Source organism: Mus caroli, unplaced genomic scaffold, assembly GCF_978045245.1.
Source record: "Mus caroli unplaced genomic scaffold, Mus_caroli_1 scaffold_9, whole genome shotgun sequence".
NCBI lineage: Eukaryota > Metazoa > Chordata > Mammalia > Rodentia > Muridae > Mus > Mus caroli.
The window spans coordinates 2326607-2344606 of NW_028227264.1; the positions used below are offsets into that span (position 1 = coordinate 2326607).

General features: G+C 41.3%; 1 protein-coding gene across 15 annotated transcripts in view; it reads right to left on the reverse strand.

Moving 5' to 3' along the window:
- The window catches only part of Syne1 (spectrin repeat containing nuclear envelope protein 1), a 504890-nt gene that overhangs the window by 62416 nt on the left and 424474 nt on the right, over window positions 1–18000 (reverse strand). For all 15 annotated transcript variants that reach the window (XM_085842609.1, XM_085842616.1, XM_085842617.1 and 12 more), the window contains 8 exons: window positions 16967–17149; window positions 16257–16403; window positions 13193–13347; window positions 12022–12169; window positions 10713–10807; window positions 7555–7789; window positions 5668–5862; window positions 1730–1855 (listed from right to left, as the gene is read on the reverse strand). In XM_085842609.1, coding sequence (XP_085698735.1) covers window positions 1730–1855; window positions 5668–5862; window positions 7555–7789; window positions 10713–10807; window positions 12022–12169; window positions 13193–13347; window positions 16257–16403; window positions 16967–17149 — 1284 coding nt within the window. The remainder of the gene's footprint in view (window positions 1–1729; window positions 1856–5667; window positions 5863–7554; window positions 7790–10712; window positions 10808–12021; window positions 12170–13192; window positions 13348–16256; window positions 16404–16966; window positions 17150–18000) is intronic.

Sequence of the window (18000 nt, forward strand, 5' to 3'; positions counted from 1 at the left end):
AAATACATTCTCCCAGTCTCCAAGTTCAAAAGCAGAATGCTTGTCCAAGTGTTTGGGGAGATGAGAATGGGGTCTCAAAATAATAATGACTGGCCAAAAGACCAAACTATCTAGGTTAATACATATCCAGCATTCTGTCTGTACCTTTAGAACAGGTTACATTGCTATACAAGTGTAATGACCTTACTGCTGTAATATCGATCAAGCCCTATCTTCCTCACAACTCGAACATCACATTCAACACTTGCCTATAATCCCAGAATTACTCTAAATCCTGGGGCATGGGGATTCTATGAGTTTGAGGACAGCCTGGGTTCAACAGTTAAACCCTCTCTAAAATCAAACCAGGTCAAACTCAAGGAAAAGAAAACACGAACACACACACACACACACACTCATGCACACTCCACACACACATATGCACACACAAATAACGCTATCATCTGAACCTAAGCCCACTGGTTTAGACTCTGCACATTCGCTAAGGCAGTGTGGCTAAAATACAGTCTCTAACTTTGACAAATCTGTCAATTATTAATGGAAACATTAGTGGTATTATAGAATCTTGCATATTCTCATCTAGCCTAAGGGAAATAATGATGCTCCCATGAGCTTGTGCCGCGCCACGTGAGATACAACTGATATATGGTGTTTTGGGTTGTGTGGCCTGGTATTAGACCACACCCATTCCATCAGACGATTCATTTAATAAATTAACAACATAAGTTTAAAATTAGCTCCTTTTAGTGTTCATAGTCTTCACATAGCTTTCTTCTGAGGCAGAGACTTGTTATATCTCCCAGGTTTGAACTCCGGGTCTTCCTGTCTTAGATTCTTAAATGCCACCACATCAGCCAACCTTCACATGCATCTTAGGGTAATATATAGAGATGGATATTCTATTCATCATCTTTGGTGCACTGTAAATCACCTTTTAATTTCCATGAGTGTCTTTTATATCTTTTTAACCAGGATTATCAGGAAGCAGTAATGTAAGCATGACTGAGCACACACAGGGAAAGAAAAGCATTTGTGAGGTTACTTTTGATGCAATCAGCATATTACTCAGTGCTGGCCCAGCACTCCACTTGGCTACACAGGTGTGCACAGAATAAATCTTACAGCCACTAAATCATGCTGGTCTTCGTGACCTTGTTGTCCAGGGAGTGGTCTGTGTTGCTGCTGATTGCTTCCCAGGACAATTAGAGGAGGTGATCATAACTAAGATTGGAAGTGGTGATCATAGTCCTTATGTGGCTCGACCCTGAAGGATTTAAGGATTGGGTGACTTCTTGCTTTGATTGATATCAGCTATTTTTTTTTCTTCCTCTACAGAGGGACCTAGCAGGTAGGGTATGCTCCTCTGCCACAGTCCACAGATTTTTCAATGTGTCAACCCTGTCCTTCTTTCCATCAAATAGACTTTCATTAGAATGATTCCCCAGTGGGGGTGTTTCAGAAAGACAGCTATTTATTGCTCTTGACTCAGCTTTTAAATATCTTTTATGTTGTGTCTTAAACTTTTCATTCCCTTCCTCTAAGTCACCCATAAACTGCAGCTGAATTAAATCAGCAGAACAAGTCTTCATCGCAGTGCAGGCTACCCTAACAGGCTCTCCCAGGCCCTCACACACTCATGGACTGCCTTGGGAGTCTCCCTGAGATAGGACCTCACAGGCAGAAGTACGTGGCGAAGGCAACGTAGACAGTCTCCATCCAGTTACTGTACCTTACACCGCATCTGCTCTGCATGAAGTTCCTCATGGTGGTCAGGTAGAGGCTGAGATAACCTCTTTTTGAACATTCGGAGCTTCTCCAGAGAATTGGCTATCCCTCTCTCACATTTTTCCCAGTCCTATCAAAAGAGGAGAAATAAATTGTATACGTTTTTCTTTTTTTGGTGAGAAATTGCAAAACTATAAAATGAAAATGAAAATAAAGAAAATAAATATTCCTTTTAATTGCCAGGGATATAAGTATACCAGTGAATTGTGGGAAGGCAGGTCCACACTCACTACCATTTGAACATCATCGTCTTTATCATCATAAGAGTCACTTGACTCTGTGACTCTTTAGCTCAACTTTAGGTCAACTTGACTCTGTGACTCTTTAGCTGTTTGTCTCTATGAAGCAGGTGGTAATACACTTTTCTTGAGAAAATGGAAGTAAATTCTACAGTTGTGGAAGAATTAATGTCAGCAATGGCTGTCAGGGTACCAAGCAAGCACAATATCCAAAGAATTTTTAACTTTGGATATTTAAACATGGAGTCTGAATCAAACACTGGGCAGAGTGGGAAAGTCATCTAGTTCCTGTCTCTCTCCTTATTCACACACAAGTGCACTGAGTATCTACTTGCTCCCAAATGTACCACGGGTGTGTAACGCAATGAGACAAAACACATCTTTTTGAAATCCAAACAAGCAGGAGTAAGAGAAAGACAGAATGTAGAGATGATATAACCTTAGCTCTGATTCCCTCTAGGCATAGTATGAACCACCTACATTTGGTGTGCAAGCACACAAGAACCGCAGGTATTATAGACATGGTGTCTGTCTGGCTTCACTTGGCTTGTGCTGAAATGTGTCTGGAAGAGTTATGTGTTAGCCCTGAAACACCTACTCAGCAGGAACTGGAAGAAATATCTGTCTCGTGACACATGCTGTGACATTGACACAGGATATGTGGCCGAGAATGACAGCCTCGTACATGTTGGATACCTGAGTGAAGTCAAGGAAAATTATGCCTGGTGTCCGCCCATTTGGAAATGTGACACACCAAACTGGTAACAGGGGCTACCTCTTGGGAATGGCAGCCAACTTGGGAAGGTGCTACAAGGGAGATTTCAATTTTCAAGCTACATACCACAGCTACTACCTCAAGTTTTTACTGGCACATTTATTTATTGTCTACTTCTTAAATTAAAATTTAAAAAAGGAATGTGAGAGGAACCATGGTGAGTGTTGATTTTGTTTTGTTTTTTATAGAGCGCTACTTGTAAGTTAACTTTCATCAGGTATCTTGGTAGATGTCAGATAGCATTCAGTTAAATAAATACCCTGTTTTGTCTAATTCTCCCATATGGGTTGTACTGTCCCCTCCTGGTCACCATGCTCCCAGTACCCTCCCCAGACCAGCAGCTCAGTGGTCACTCTCCACCTAATGCAGTACTGAACTCTAAAGACAATTGGTTTATCAGGTAGAATTACCAACCCGGTACCTAAGTCTGGTTCTCCTTCCTTTCCCTCATCTTCCTTTGTCCCCTGTCTTCTCTTGCCTCAGCTTTTCCTATTTTTTCCCTAACAGGTTCTTATTAACAACCCACAGGTAATATTACTCCAGACATGTTCAGCAAAAAAAAAAAAAAAAAAAAAAAAAATTGCAAGTGTAAGCTTAGTTCTTTGGTTATGTGAGAGTTTGAAGCCAGATTCTCATTTCTCTTGAAACTTCCCTCATAGAACGACAGAGCAGCAGAGCAGCAAAGCATCACCTCTTCTCCCTGGTCAGCACCAACAGAGGCCCCCTGTAACCCAAACTAGGCAGGCTTTGGTCTTTGAAGCTCAGATTTGGTCCAATTTCCCTTCATTTTACAATATTCTGTGGTTCTTTTGGTTGCCAATGCTCAGTACTGTAGAAATGATTTGTAAGCAAAATAATTCCCTCTGCGTTGACTTAACATTTCCAATCCAATCAGCACATGGCCCAAAGCTGTCAGTGGAGCCTGTTCACAGATCTGACACTGAGGTCACACCTCAGGACAAAACTGACATTAGAGAGCAGGCAAAAACATAACGATTTTGGGCATACATACCCAGAGCATTAGGCTAACAGCTAAAGACAGAGAATTATTATAGCATTGGTGTAAAGCTACATTAAAATAAGGCTAAGTAAACATGGAACAAAGCTTCCTTAGGCAAACGGAGTGTAATATATGATTCAAAATTAAAAAGATAATCCTGACAAGAGAAGAATAGGGGACTCTTCTTTCCAAAGGTGACTTGTATGGTGAAACCACCATTGAGCCTTTTTTCTGCACGGATGATAAGGCACTAGCTTCAGGTATTCCTCTGCAAACTGTCTGTCAGAGTGAATGTCCTATACACACCAACTGACACATGAGACAAACAAACCCAGTGACTCAGATGCCACACATTCTTATTTATGTCTTGGGACTATCTCCAAAAACCACATCATGAATTATGATACATACATACATGAGTTATGTATGTATGTATATATATATACATAATATATATATACATAATATATATATGCAATATATAATATATATGTAACATAATCACTGCAGTCTCAGCAGAGTGAGTTACAATGTTTCAAATCCTTGCCTGACATGGGGATGACGACAAATGAGTCAGGCATATTATGTTACCAGTGAATTGTTCTGTAAGCAAAGAGTGGTACTTAATACATGTCAGTGGCATTGTTGCTAGGCTGTTTCCTATTCAGAAGGTCATATATATTGCATAAGATTCCCAACATGAGCCCAATGGATGTGAAAAAAAAATATCTTTGGTTTTTTTCGAGACAGGGTTTCTCTGTATAGCCCTGGCTGTCCTGGAACTCACTTTATAGACCAGGCTGGCTTGCCTCTACCTCCCAAGTGCTGGGATTAAAGGTGTGCGCCACCACACCTGGCTCGGGTGTGAATATTTGAAACAATAAATCTACTCAATTACTGTGAGTTATCTCCCTCCATCTAAAATGATGGTACACTGTACTTACAATCAGGAAGAATTGGTGATTTTCAATGTATATAAAATTCAACATTTCTTGGGTACAATTTTTTAAGTGTTAATGACATCAAGAATGGCAACTACTGCCGTTCAAGTGTTCCTCATGATTTCCTGGCATCCTTTTGACGAATCTTCACAATAGTCATAGAGATGAGGTACAATCACACACACTCTGAAGAAAAGGAAAACGCTATGGTGGTTTTCAACACAGCCTTATCTGAACTTAGGGCACTTGTTTATTTTGTTTTGTTTTGTTTTTTCATTTTTTATGAGCATATATTAATTATATAAGGTCATGAGTTTCCTCATGAATTGTTCATATATTTATAACAACTGGAGTGAAGACAAATTATATAGTGTGGACATGAGAGACAGAAGCTCATTATAGGCAATGTGGATAAATCTCAATGCCTTTAGGTTCACTATGCCTATGGCCAACAAAAAGGCTTAAGATGCCTCTTGGAGACTTTCAGGCAATGGCAGCCTGCTTAGATAAACCAAGGCAAATTAAGAGACTCATTCTGGGTTAGCCTTTTCCCCAGCTATAAAATATGAGATAATGATCTTTAAAACCATTCTAGAGTCTACAATTTAAGGAATGGGATCTGCTCTTTGAGTTTCTGGCCGACTTTCTGTCACATGCTTCAAGGCACTGCATTGGCCATTAATCAGAATTAATCACCTAGACAGCCGTATTAGAGTTTAAATTACTCTGTTAGGGGGTTTTCCTGAAAGATGAAGAGGTGAACATTGAGAAACTTTTCCAGTTCATGCAAGATAGGACAGAGTCTTATATAAAACAGAGGAGAAGCACTGGAGGGGGCTGCTCAAGGATCTATAATGATGTGCATCATGATGAAACAATAGGCAGAAATAGCACAGCTCCTAAGAGGGGATTCTACACTGCACTTACTTTCAACAAAAAAGCCAGTTTTTTCTTCTGCTCCTCCAGATGCATGCTGGCCGCCTTCCACTTCTCTTGGATGTCTGTGAGCTCAGCCTGCAGGGCGGCCTCGGCGCCACTGTCAGCAGAGAGCAGGAGCTGCTTGCCAGCCTCCACCGTCAGGATGTAGCTCCCTTGCTGGCGCAGGAACACCTTCTCTTTAAACTGAAAGGGAACAGATCCTTTTATTTTTTAGTCTTCTCTTCACCGGTTCACCCATTATAATCACATTTAGATAACCTTATGAGCTGGCATACATACTTCACATGATTGTGTCCCGAAAGGACATCTTAAATGAATCAAGTGGAAATGAATGGGAAGTAAAATTTCGACAGAATATGAACCCTGCTTGTAAGACAAATGCTCAGAAATCACAGGGTGGCGTGTCTCAGCATGGGTGCACACAGTAGGTCTCTCAAAGTGGTCAAAGCTCGATGAGTCTTGAAAGACATGTAACTGTAATCAGATTAAAATGAGATGAATGTGACCAGAAAAAGGATGTCCTCCTTGCCAGGAGCAAGGAGGGATGCACTGACCTTATAAGATAAAGAGGATTAATTCAGAAAACACAGCGTACTTTTGTGGATGGCTGGAGTGTGAAATGCATGTGGCAGAATGATGCTGACAGCTTGCAAGGGAGTTTTTGCACATTATTTTATTTTATACATGTGAATACCTTGTTTTCATGTATCTCTGTACACTGTGTGCATACAGTGCCTGAGGAGACTACGAAGAGGGTATCAGGTGCCCTGGAACCAATGTTATTGGTGATGGCAGCTGCTGTGTAGGTGCTGGGAATCAAGTGGAATCAAACTCGAGTCCTTCAAAAGAGTGGTCAGTGTTCCTAAGTGCTGACCCCTCTCTCAATCACACTTTTTTTTTTCTTTTCAGACAGTGCATTGGTATGTTAACTCATTCTAGTCTTGGACTTGTGATCATCTTGTCTTAACATCCTAAGTACTGGAATTACAGAACTATGCTACCACACCTAGGGATCTGGCTTTCACACCATTAGAGCAGGGGAGTGATGGGTTTGATTATAGCAAAAATATTCACTGGATGGGTAAAAAGTACAATGAAGAAGGCATGCACTGTATATGATGAGACAGGTTAGGCTACTGTCTACCAAGGCAGGAACTCCTGAGATTCTGGTCACAGGGATGGGCATTCAAGGTCGACTGAATACAGGAAGTGAGGGGCAATGAAGAAGATAATTGTGGAATAACTCCTGAGATTGTGGATCAATAGACCAGAAAGTGGTTAGAACATTTCTTCTGACTAGGGATCTGAAATGTGGAGATAGTCTGGTCCAGAGGTCATTGGCTCTATGCACACATATATAAGTCTTAAAGGTGGTTGCACATTTGAATCATAACCTTAGTAACTGAATGTGGACAGAAGATCCCAGTTTGTCCCTTCTCTATCGGGAGTGGGTTGGTTGAGGCCATATGACTTTTCTTGAGGAAACTGGGAGGAAGGAAGAGCCAGATTAGTCCTTTAAAGGAAGAAAGGCCATAAACATATGCAGACAGGCTAACAGGGCTGGGACGAATGAGGTTATGTGATTAAATCTCCCTGACCAACACCAGGTTGTCTTTCCATCCAAGCTGGACTGTAAGGAACTGCTCTGGGCCTTGGTGAACAAAGAAGAGGGATCTTTGGCATGGCTTCAAATTGCTCTACTCTCTTCCTTTCCACAGGAGCTTTGTAATGCAATAACTTTGTGTATCTCAGTTGAATATTAAGAATGTCTGTTCTGATTTTCAGGCCTCTTCAGAGTCCAGGTGAAGCCCCGAGGCCAAGGTCAAACACAGTGAACCTGCAGAAGAGGCGCATGAACCTGTTCTTGCATCTTACCTGCACTTCATCAAAGAGCATCCTCACTTGTTGCAGTGGTACTGGGATGTTCCCGAGACCACTCAGCGGCAGATGAGACACCTCAGCCAACCATTTACGGAGCTTCTCTGCCATTTCCCTATAGCGTTGCCACTGGCGAATCTGGCTGTCAATGATCCCCCTTCTCTGTTGGGCCCTTCGAATCACTCCCTGCCACTGGTTACTGAGGAGTGTCAACTTCAGGCTGAACTCTTCCCTGGTGAAGAAACAATTAGATGGGGGAGGGGACCAAATTCATAGTCTTGGGTATTGTCACAGGATCAGCCAGTATACATTTTCCATAAATGGTCAAATTATCCATGGTCTGTTTGCTGAGTTGTAAGTAATTTTTAAAGGTAGATGACCAGTCTATAAATGGTGTGTGTTTTCATATCTCAGAACAGATAAAAATCAAATCTAGGGCAATTATCCTATACTCCTTCCTAAATATCCTAAGTATGTATATGTGTGGCACTGTCTCACAGGCCTGTGACAGTCTTTAGTGCCTTACAACAGCACATCACGTGACAAGAAACTCCAGCTAGAATCACATGCCATTTTGGAAAATCAAAATCAAGCCACTTAAATTACATTAAATTAAAAGCTTTGGTTTATTTTTCCTTTAAAAAATATACTTCATAAACATTCTTAATATTCTTCTACAAGTGACGACTCCAATCTCAAGCAAATTATTATGAGACATCATCCCTTGTATATTTTAGGTAAATTTCAGATTTTTTTAAAAGAAAAACTAATTTTAGTCAACACAATATATACATGAAGGTAGTTCAGACAGAGTACATTTAACTTGAATCTTCTCCAATTCCAACTGAGGTGTTGCAGTGTTTGAACACATTCTTCCTAGTTTCCATTCTAAAAAGTATTGGCATTGTTTATAAAGTTTTATTTAATATGCAAACTGTAGCACAGACATGGTGTTTAAGAAGGATGTGCTAAGCATCAAATGGGATGAGTTTCTTGGCAGATTTTAGGGCTAATCATAAATGTAACCTCTCCTTATACTTCTTCTAACACCTATCTATACTATGCTCTCTAGAGCTGATTACATTCTAGACCTCTACGCCTGTTTGGAGTCCTATATTAGTGATACATCATTTTATGTGAGATGACTGTAAAGTTTGAATTTACAACCAAATGTGCCATATCTTCTAAAAAATATTGAATAACTGAATTGGAACAAATGGTTATTCTACAATAAATGCCAATTAATCACTATAAAATATTAAAAGTACTGGGTAAAAAAAACACCCACGTAATTTCTTATGCTCAGTTTAAAAATGAGTTCCCTAGGGCAATGGGAAGATTCTGATGGTCACATGAGCTCGTTAACAGAAATTCTGGTCTGTAACTCACAGGCACGTGGCATAGTAGAATCTATCACAGTAGGATCCAAGCACAGGCAGCTAGACTCATGATATGTCCTTTAAAGGATACCTGTCACCTCAGAAAATGTGTGACCCCCAAGTTCTGATAACAGTAGAGAGCAAGAAGAAGTGCATCAGGTCCCAAGAATAACATAGACATTAGTGCTAAAATCCAGAGTCCTGTCTTTACTATGTAAACTGCCCCAACCTGTCTGCCCTTGCTGAGCTACTGAAAATGACTCTTCCTGGTGCTGAAGCTGAAGTTTGAAGAACAAAACCCCCAAAACTGACATTTATAACCTAAGTCCTTCTTGTCTGGTACCTTCCTGGCACCCACGGACTCGGGTCCAATTTGTCTTTTTTTTTTTTTTTTTTTTTCACTAGCAACTCTCAAAATTCTTTATTTAGTTCCAACTCTCCCATTTTCATCTCTTTTGTGTTTTTCCCCCTCCTAAATGTTAGCATTTAAATTTTAATAGATGTTGGCTGGAATGGGAATTTCAAACTTTATTTTACTTAATGACTTGAATGTTTATAATACTGCTAAAAAGCTGGCTATGGGATGATAAAGCAAAAGATAAAAAAAAGGTAATTACATTTGAATTTGGTTTATTCAGAGAGTCTTAAATTCCCAGTAATGGTCACATTTAAGTTTGGCTTGCTTAGAATAGAGTAAGTACAACCTCACATATTATTGTTCCAATCTTAACCATACAAATCTTTCATGAACTTCTCATAAAATAACCACTGGAGGCTTAAATTGCTTCTAGATTGCTAATTATAAAATGATTTATTTTCTAATGTTTAAAAACACACCATTAGTTATAATCACAATTACTGGTCCTTGGTACGAGAAACATATACATAGGGACTAAAGCCAATTCCCCAAATATAAACATGGAAACTAGATTACATGAATACCATTTCTAGGAAAGGTAGACACACGAAGCTGTCAACTCCCATGTTGGAAGAGAAGCTAGAATTTCACTTTTTTTTTTTTTTTTTTGGTTTTTTGAGACAGGGTTTCTCTGTATAGTCCTGGCTGTCCTGGAACTCACTTTGTAGACCAGGCTGGCCTCGAACTCAGAAATCCACCTGCCTCTGCCTCCCGAGTGCTGGGATTAAAGGCGTGCGCCAATAAAGAGGTTGTTTGTTGGGATGTAGAAGTGAGATTTCACATTTAATACAGTATGGCTTGAGGGAGCAAATGATCTTCTCACACAGAGGTATGCTCTGGGGGAATGGGCTAGAATAAGGCCAGTCCTGGCCACAGAGCACCCTTAACATCAAGCCTGGTCTTGCTCCCTTTTACTTATGCGACCTTGTTCCAATCAGTTCCCGTGTGCATCTAGAGTTTTCTATCTCTCCGTCAGAGTCAGACAAGTGATACCTCTGCCCCTTTTAGGACTAAGATTTTAGTCAGTGCAGGGAGATATTCGTAGCAACTGTTCAGTGACCATCGCTGCAATCCGTTCTGATCTATTCACTAACTCCAGTCCCTACAGACTAGCGAAGGTTGGCTAGGTGATTTCCAATTACCCTACGCCCTTCATATCACATAATAGCATCCTCTGCAAAGATTCAATGCTCACTCATTGCAGAGACTCAGACAAGCCTTCCCTCCAATTACTGAGGCCCCGTGATGATACAATTGCCTTAGGATGATTGGATCTATGTCCTCTAATCTCTCATTAAAAAGAAAATGACTAATTTACTGGGGAAACTTTCTTCATAATAATTTATAAAAGATCCTACCTATCATCAACTTGACCTTGTTCTAGAAGATTCTGCCCATCAACAATGATGGAGTGGAGGATCTGCTGGCGGCTGAACATCTCCGCTTGAAAAAGCTGTAATTTGAAAAAGAGAGACATACTTTTAAGTCCCTAATTTTTTTTTCTGATAACTTACCGCACAGTTTGTTTTTAGCAGGGCTATGAAAAACATATTCTGTCCCATCTGCAGTGTGGGAGTAATTTTTTTTAATTACCAATTAGGATAAACTTAAAGACAAAGTTTTAGTTTGGGTTTTTAATTAGATGACAAACATAGCTGTATTCCCCCCCCAATTCATTAAAAATTAACCTAATAAAGTAAGTTGATGAGTTTGCAATTTGTACTCTGCTTTTTTCTTAAAGCTCACTGTTTTTCAATGTAGTCCAGCAAGTAAAATTATCTCATGTGCATAAAAAAATAAATAACAAACGCCTGCAAGGATTTAAGTGTGGCTCAGTGATAAAAAGCAGTGGTTTGGTATGTATGAGGCCCTAGGTTCAATTCGTACTAGATTGAAAACAAGGAAAGCTGAAATAACAAAATGCTCCATAGAGACACTGATATTTCTAATTCTCTCCTCTGTCTGTTAGTATTGTTTATTTTGAGATGGCATTTCACCAACTTGGCCTGGTTGACTTTCAACTGAAAGGCATGTGTGACCCTCCTGTCACAATCTCCTGGGAGGCTGGGACTGCTACACAACACTACTGCCACCTGCCTCTGCCTCCAAGTTATGGGACTAAAGGCATGAGCCACCATACCCAGTCAACCTGTCTCCTGACCTGTAAGTCTCTATACTTCAATACAAGATCATGACTATGAACACAGTCCTCCGAACAGTAACAGAGAGCCCAACCACATTTTAACTTAAAATATTAAAATTGACAGATAAAAGAAGAAAGAGGACCTAACATATATTTGACTAGATCAAATCTAGAAATTTCCACTATGGACATCTTTCAAAGATCAGGCTGGCCTTGAACTTGCCCCAGTCTTCCTGTCTCTGATTCTTGAGTGCTAGGATTAACTTGGCTGATGCCTGGCTAAGTCCTAAGTTTTAAAAATATGTTTAAAATTTTTGTTAGCTTGTGTGTTTGTGTGTGTGTGTGTGTGTGGTCTATGAGCACAGAAGCACTCATATGCAGGAATAAATTCTCTCTTTCCACCACACGCATACTGGGGATGAGACTCAGGGCATCAGGATCGGGAGCAGGCTCCTGTACCCACTGAGCCATAGCCTGAGCCGCTAAAAGTTTCCATTAGCTTAAAAGTTGCCCAAGTCACTTACCTCATGTGCTCTTTGCTGCTCCAAAAGATGCTGGTAGTTGCCTGAGATCTCCACTGCCAACTTGTGCTCTGTCTGAACCAGAAATTCCATCCATGTCTCACACTTTTCCAAGAACGTCTGGTGCTGAAGCAAGAACGACTGCAACTTGCTGACAGTGGCAGACGAGGGAGAAGGGTCATGTGGTCACCTTTGTATCTTCCAATTATACAATTAGATTCAATGTTCTCTGCCTCAGTTCTGGTCAGACCACTACAAAGACTTCATGTGCAGTGCAAATGCTTTAAAATCCTGAGTCATCAACATTTTCATTGTTACCTTTTGAATGCTTCAAACTGTACCTACCCTATGATTATACTCTTTTGGAAAAATTTTTATGATTAAGACAGGGGTTGCATTCTTAAACAAGAGAAATTATAACTCAAGTTTTCTACTCAAAAACATTTTGTTTGTTAGTATTGGAAAGTTCTAGAATTTACACATAGATGTGTGTGTGCATATATACACATATATGCATACACATATATGCATATATGCACATATATGCACAAATTCATGGTCTCCTGGTATTTTTGGTTGTATGGTTCGAATGGGTTCACTTCAAAATTCTTGCATTAAAAATTAAAGGTCAATATACCTATGTTTCATAGGTGGGAATTTCAAAAGCTTATTCGGCCCTGCGGCCCTCTGTCCTGTGAGGCCCTACCCTCTTGTGCTTTGGCTTTCTTTCATGGGAAAAGGCTGTTTCTCTTCTCTGGAGGCCTTGGGGGCAAGAAGAAACCAGCTCTCACTAGACAACAAAACCTCCTGGCACTTTAACCTTGAACTTCCCACACTCTGTGGCTGTAAGACAATAGACTCATATTTTCTTCTTCTGTTTGTTGTTTTGTTTTTGAGGCAGGGTCTCGTGCAGCCCAGGTAGATCTTGAACTAGCCAGAGAGTTTTCATGTGCTGGGATTACAGGCATTTGTCAGTACACTCTGTTTATGTGGATGAAGGTAGCTAAGGACTGAATGGGGTGGTGGTGGTGGTGTTGATCCCTGTTCCACAAGCATTCTACCATTGAGCTACATCCCCAGCCCTGAGGAAATACTCCCCCTCCTCAGTCTGTGGTACTGTTGTCATAGCACCAGGAAACACACAGAAACTACTGGAGTGACTAAGATGCCTCACCTGAATCTCTCTGTGGTCTGAGAAGAGGTCAGAGACCAATGGCGGTTCAGGTTCTGCATCCTCTTGATCTCCTTGTCATTTAAGGGTAGCCGGTACCCCAACTCATTGAGACGGTCTAAATCAGGAGCCAAGCTGCTGAACTTTAGCATCTGTCCCTGTCAGTGACATTGAGAAATAAGTTCAACCCCATGTCAAGAAAGCAGAGGTTTTTTGGTTTTTTTTTTTTTTCCCCCTTTACTTCAAACCACGCATGTCAGATATCAGGAAGATTGTGTGGCCTTTGGTCTATGGAGTCCCTCTAGGCCACACACATGCCCCAGAGGAACACTTGTGCAGATCCCCACAGCTTGCCTTGCAGAGATTACTTTGAACCCATTATCCTTTGAAGGACAGTAGAAGCTTATATATAATAACTCATTTACAGGATTGTTTACTCTTCATCGAAGAGAAGAAGGTTAAAATTATGCGGATGACTGAAAGTTTCATTGAATACTCATTAAACTTAATTGATTTATGTTAATCAGCTCCTTTATTATTCAATAGCAACTGCAGTACAGCTCTTGGCATGAATAAACATTGCTATACTAGGGACAGAAGGAATCACTTCTTTTATCCTGAAGACAAGTCCCTGGAGGTAAGTAGCACTGCAGTTCCCTCTCTGATGCTGAAGGAGGGAAGAGAGGGCAATATGTCAGTAAGTGGGTCTGGGGGTAGACCCAGGTGCAAGAAGCTTCCCAGTTTCAACCAGGCTTGGAAAACTACTACATGTACATCAGTTTTATATTCTAGATCCCAACCTCCAAGTTGAGAAGCCGCAGCCCAGTGGCAGTCAGGACTTGTAACAAAGTGAAGTTCTATGTCCTGTGGGGATCTTTGTCTCCATCTAGTAAGCCAGCTACAGGAAGCAGAATGTGTCAGGCTACTTTGATGTTCTCTCTCCCTCCCTCCCTCCCTCTCCCCACTCCATCTCCACCTTCTTCTCCTCTCCCCTCCTCTTTTCTGTATATGTGTGCATGTGTGACCATGTGTGCATCTGTATGCATGTGTATATGTGTGTGTGCAAGTGTGTCTGTGTGCATGTATGTATGTGAACACATGTCTGTGTGTCTGCCTGTGTGCATGTGTGTGAGCATATGTGTGTACATGTGTATGTGTGTGTCTGTATGCACGTGAATGTGTGTGTACATGTATGTGTGCGTGTGCATGAGTGTATGCTTTCACTGCATGCTCTTTGAAGGGCTCATGATCTCGAAGGAAGCAAATCTTGCTGTTCATGGAAACCAAAAGCCTAAGTACGAGATGATGGAATCTCCATAGATAGACATCCACAGAGCTCATGTGACATGATACTTCTCCTTATGCGCTGACAGAGAGACTGTCACGGCTCCCACTCCCCCAGACCTAGCTGAATGTCATGATAAACCATGGAACAGAATTGTATCCCTCATAAAAGTGGAAAGCCTGACCCTTGATAAAGATGGCAGACTTCTTAAGAGAGTCCCATTGAGCAAAATGGTCATGCATTCACTGGCTTTGTAGAATAGGGAGCCACGGAGGACAAGAATCCAGAAAGCAGAAAGCTTATGTACATACACTGGAAGTAGGGTGGCTTCCAGTGGTTTGAGAAGTATATGGATGCTGATGCAAGAAGGGGAGCTTAGGACCAGGAGATGACCAACAGCCTTGGTCTACAATGATGCTCTTTATCTTAAGAGCACGGGAACTCACTGAAGAATTTTGTGTAAGTTTCTATGTGTGTGTCCCTGTGTGCAGGTGCACATGCATGTGTGGGCACATATATGTGTGCATGTGTGTGTATACATTGAAGCCAGAAGTCAGTCAACATCAAGAGTTGTCTTCATTCTCTCACTGTACCTAAAGCTCACCAAGTTAACAAGATGAGCTGACCAGCAAGTCCCAGAAATCCTTCTGTCTCAGCTGCATGGGTATCAGAATTAAAGGCACATGATGGAATGGCCAGCTTTTTACATGTGTTTTAGACATCTGTGCTAAGGTCCTTATGCTTACATGGCAAGCATTTACCTAAAGATTGAGCCATCTCCCCAGTTCCCACATGGAGGATTTTAAGCAAAAGGATACATGATAAAAATTTTGCAAGCCTACTGCATTATTAATTTTTAGTTTATTAAATATTTTAAATGATTGATGATTCACTAATTTTTTTCTTCTAAAAGCTACATTAATATTATTAATTAACAAATCATAGTGTAAATAGTTGTGGGATCAATGTGATGATTTTATATGGAAACAATGTAGGCTAATTGAGTCTACAGAATTAAGCAAAACTTTGAAGACAACGGTCTCTGAATTTGAGAAAAGGGAAGAGGGAAGGGGTCAATGACGAGGCTGCATAGATTGAGGTAAGGTAAAGGGAAGAGGGAAGGGGTCAATGACGAGGCTGCATAGATTGAGGTAAGGTTGGAGAGAATCATGTTAGAGATATGGCAGGGTAGAAGCCTTTTAAGATATGATGGGACTGGCAGAGGAAAGAAAGGTTGGACTGGTCACTAAGGACTGATCCTGCTAGGACTCACTGGGCAGCCCATCACCAGCACAGTGGTCCTTCCTCTCAGGGGGACAGAAAGGATGAGCTAAGGGCATGTCAGTGGGGTCTTGGAAGAAAGTGGTTGGCAATGAGTTTCCCTCAAGATTTTGAGGATCGAAGTTGTGGTGGTTTGTATAAGATCTGCTCAGGGAGTGACACTATTAGAAGATGCGGCCCTGTTGAAGTAGGTGTGGTCTTGTGGGAGTAGGCGTGTCTCTGTGAGTGTGGTCGTTAAGACCCTCATCCTAGCTCCCTGGAAGTGAGTATTCTGCTAGCAGCCAACAGATGAAGATGTAAAACTCTCAGCTCTTCCTGCACCATGCCTGCCTGGATGCTGCCATGCTTCCACCTTGATGATAATGGACTCAACCTCTGAACCTGTAAGCCAGGCCCAATTAAATGTTGTCCTTATAAGAGATGCTTTGATCATGGTGTCTGTTCACAGCAGCAAAACCCTAAGACAAAAAAAATCTGGAAGCATGGTTTACATACACTTACCTTCAGTTCCTCCATCCTTTCCTGGATAGTAGAGAGGTCAGAGGAATGAGTGGGATCCTGTCCTTGGAGGACGCCCTCGGCTTCCACCATCCAGACCTCTAAGGCTTCTAAGCTCTTGGCAAATGTTTCATAGTCAACAACTCCAGCCTAGGTTTTCACAAAAGAAACCGGCATTTTAGTGGAATGAACTGGCACTTCTATGAAATTTAGTTAAAGGGCAAGCATCTAAGGAGAGCCCCTTTCGTGGGATGCTGCTCTGAAAGCAATGGGGCAGGAATGGTGTTTTCCTCTTTGTCTGCATAGGTTTGCTTTGTTTTCCTTAATAAGCAATGAAGGTCATTGTTTAAATGCATCATAAACTATTTTTGAAGTATTTTGGGTTTTGCTCAAGGCTACTAAATCCACTTGGATACTACCATTGAAACCACTTAGTGTCGGCATATTGGGTACTAGGGAGGTGGGTATGATTTATGGGTTGACCTGCTAAACCAAACCAATTTTAAAAGCAAGTTGTAGAGAACAGTGTAAAACTGCTGCCTTTCCTTGACTCCGAGGGGACTTCTAATGCTTTTTCCCCCTTTTTTTTCTTCCTTTTTTGATGTTTCAGTATTACAGGAAGTGTCATTTCAGCGCTGAAGAATCTGCTTCCTGTGTTTTTCCCTCCAGACAGAAAAAGTGACCCATCCAGAACACAGTCACTGGGTCCCTACCTGCAATACTGCTTGCTGCTTGCAAAGAGCCTGCTCCAGGGCACCCACGCGCTGGCTGAAACAGAGCTGCTCACACTGAATGGCTGCTGCTGCGGACACATCCACCTGCTGTCCAAGCTGCTCTCCTAGTTCACGGAGGATGAAAAGCGAGTCCTTGACTGTCTCCAGTCCCTTGAGAAGGTCCTGGGAGACACAAGAATATATTCATTGTGAAGCGTGCTATGGGTCCTCCTCAGCACCTTCAGCAATTAGCAAAGGATCATGTGCATAGTGGGTAAGGGTTTCTGTGTGATCATTAAATACCTTCACCTTCAAAAATGTAATCAGACACTGGTTATAACTATTAAAAATATGAATTATATATGTGTTAACAATATAACTTTACATGTTATATTACTCATACACACAGAGAGAGAGAGAAAGAGATAAAGAGAAAGAGAGAGAGGAGAGAGAGAGAGAGAGAGAGAGAGAGAGAGAGAGAGAGAGAGAGAGAGAGAGAGAGAGAGAGACTCTTCTAATTAGGTTGGGGATACAGCTTAGTGTTGGAATAGTTCAGTTGCCTACGGGGATACTGTAGGGATACAAACTCCTATCCCTACAGTAGACAAACTCCTATCCCTAGCTCCAGGGACAAAAAAAATAGATCGTGTATAATACAAGCCACATAAGCTCATTATATGCAAATTATGTAGATAGATGGGGAGAAAAGAAAGAACCAAACCAAGAAAGAAGAGAAAGGGAGAGAAAGGAAGGAGGGATAGGGAGAGAGAAAAGAAGAAAGAAGAAAGAAAAGAGAAAGGAGGAAGGAAGGAAGAAAAGAGGGAGGGGGCATGAGGGGATGGAGGGAGAGAGAGAAATAAAAAAAGAAAAGAGGGGGCTGGAGAGATGGCTCAGTGGTTAAGAGCACCGACTGCTCTTCCAGAGATCCTGAGTTCAATTCCCAGCAACCACATGGTGGCTCACAACCATCTATAATAGGATCCAATGCCTTCTTCTGTTGTGTCTGAAGACAGCTACAGTGTACTCATATACAT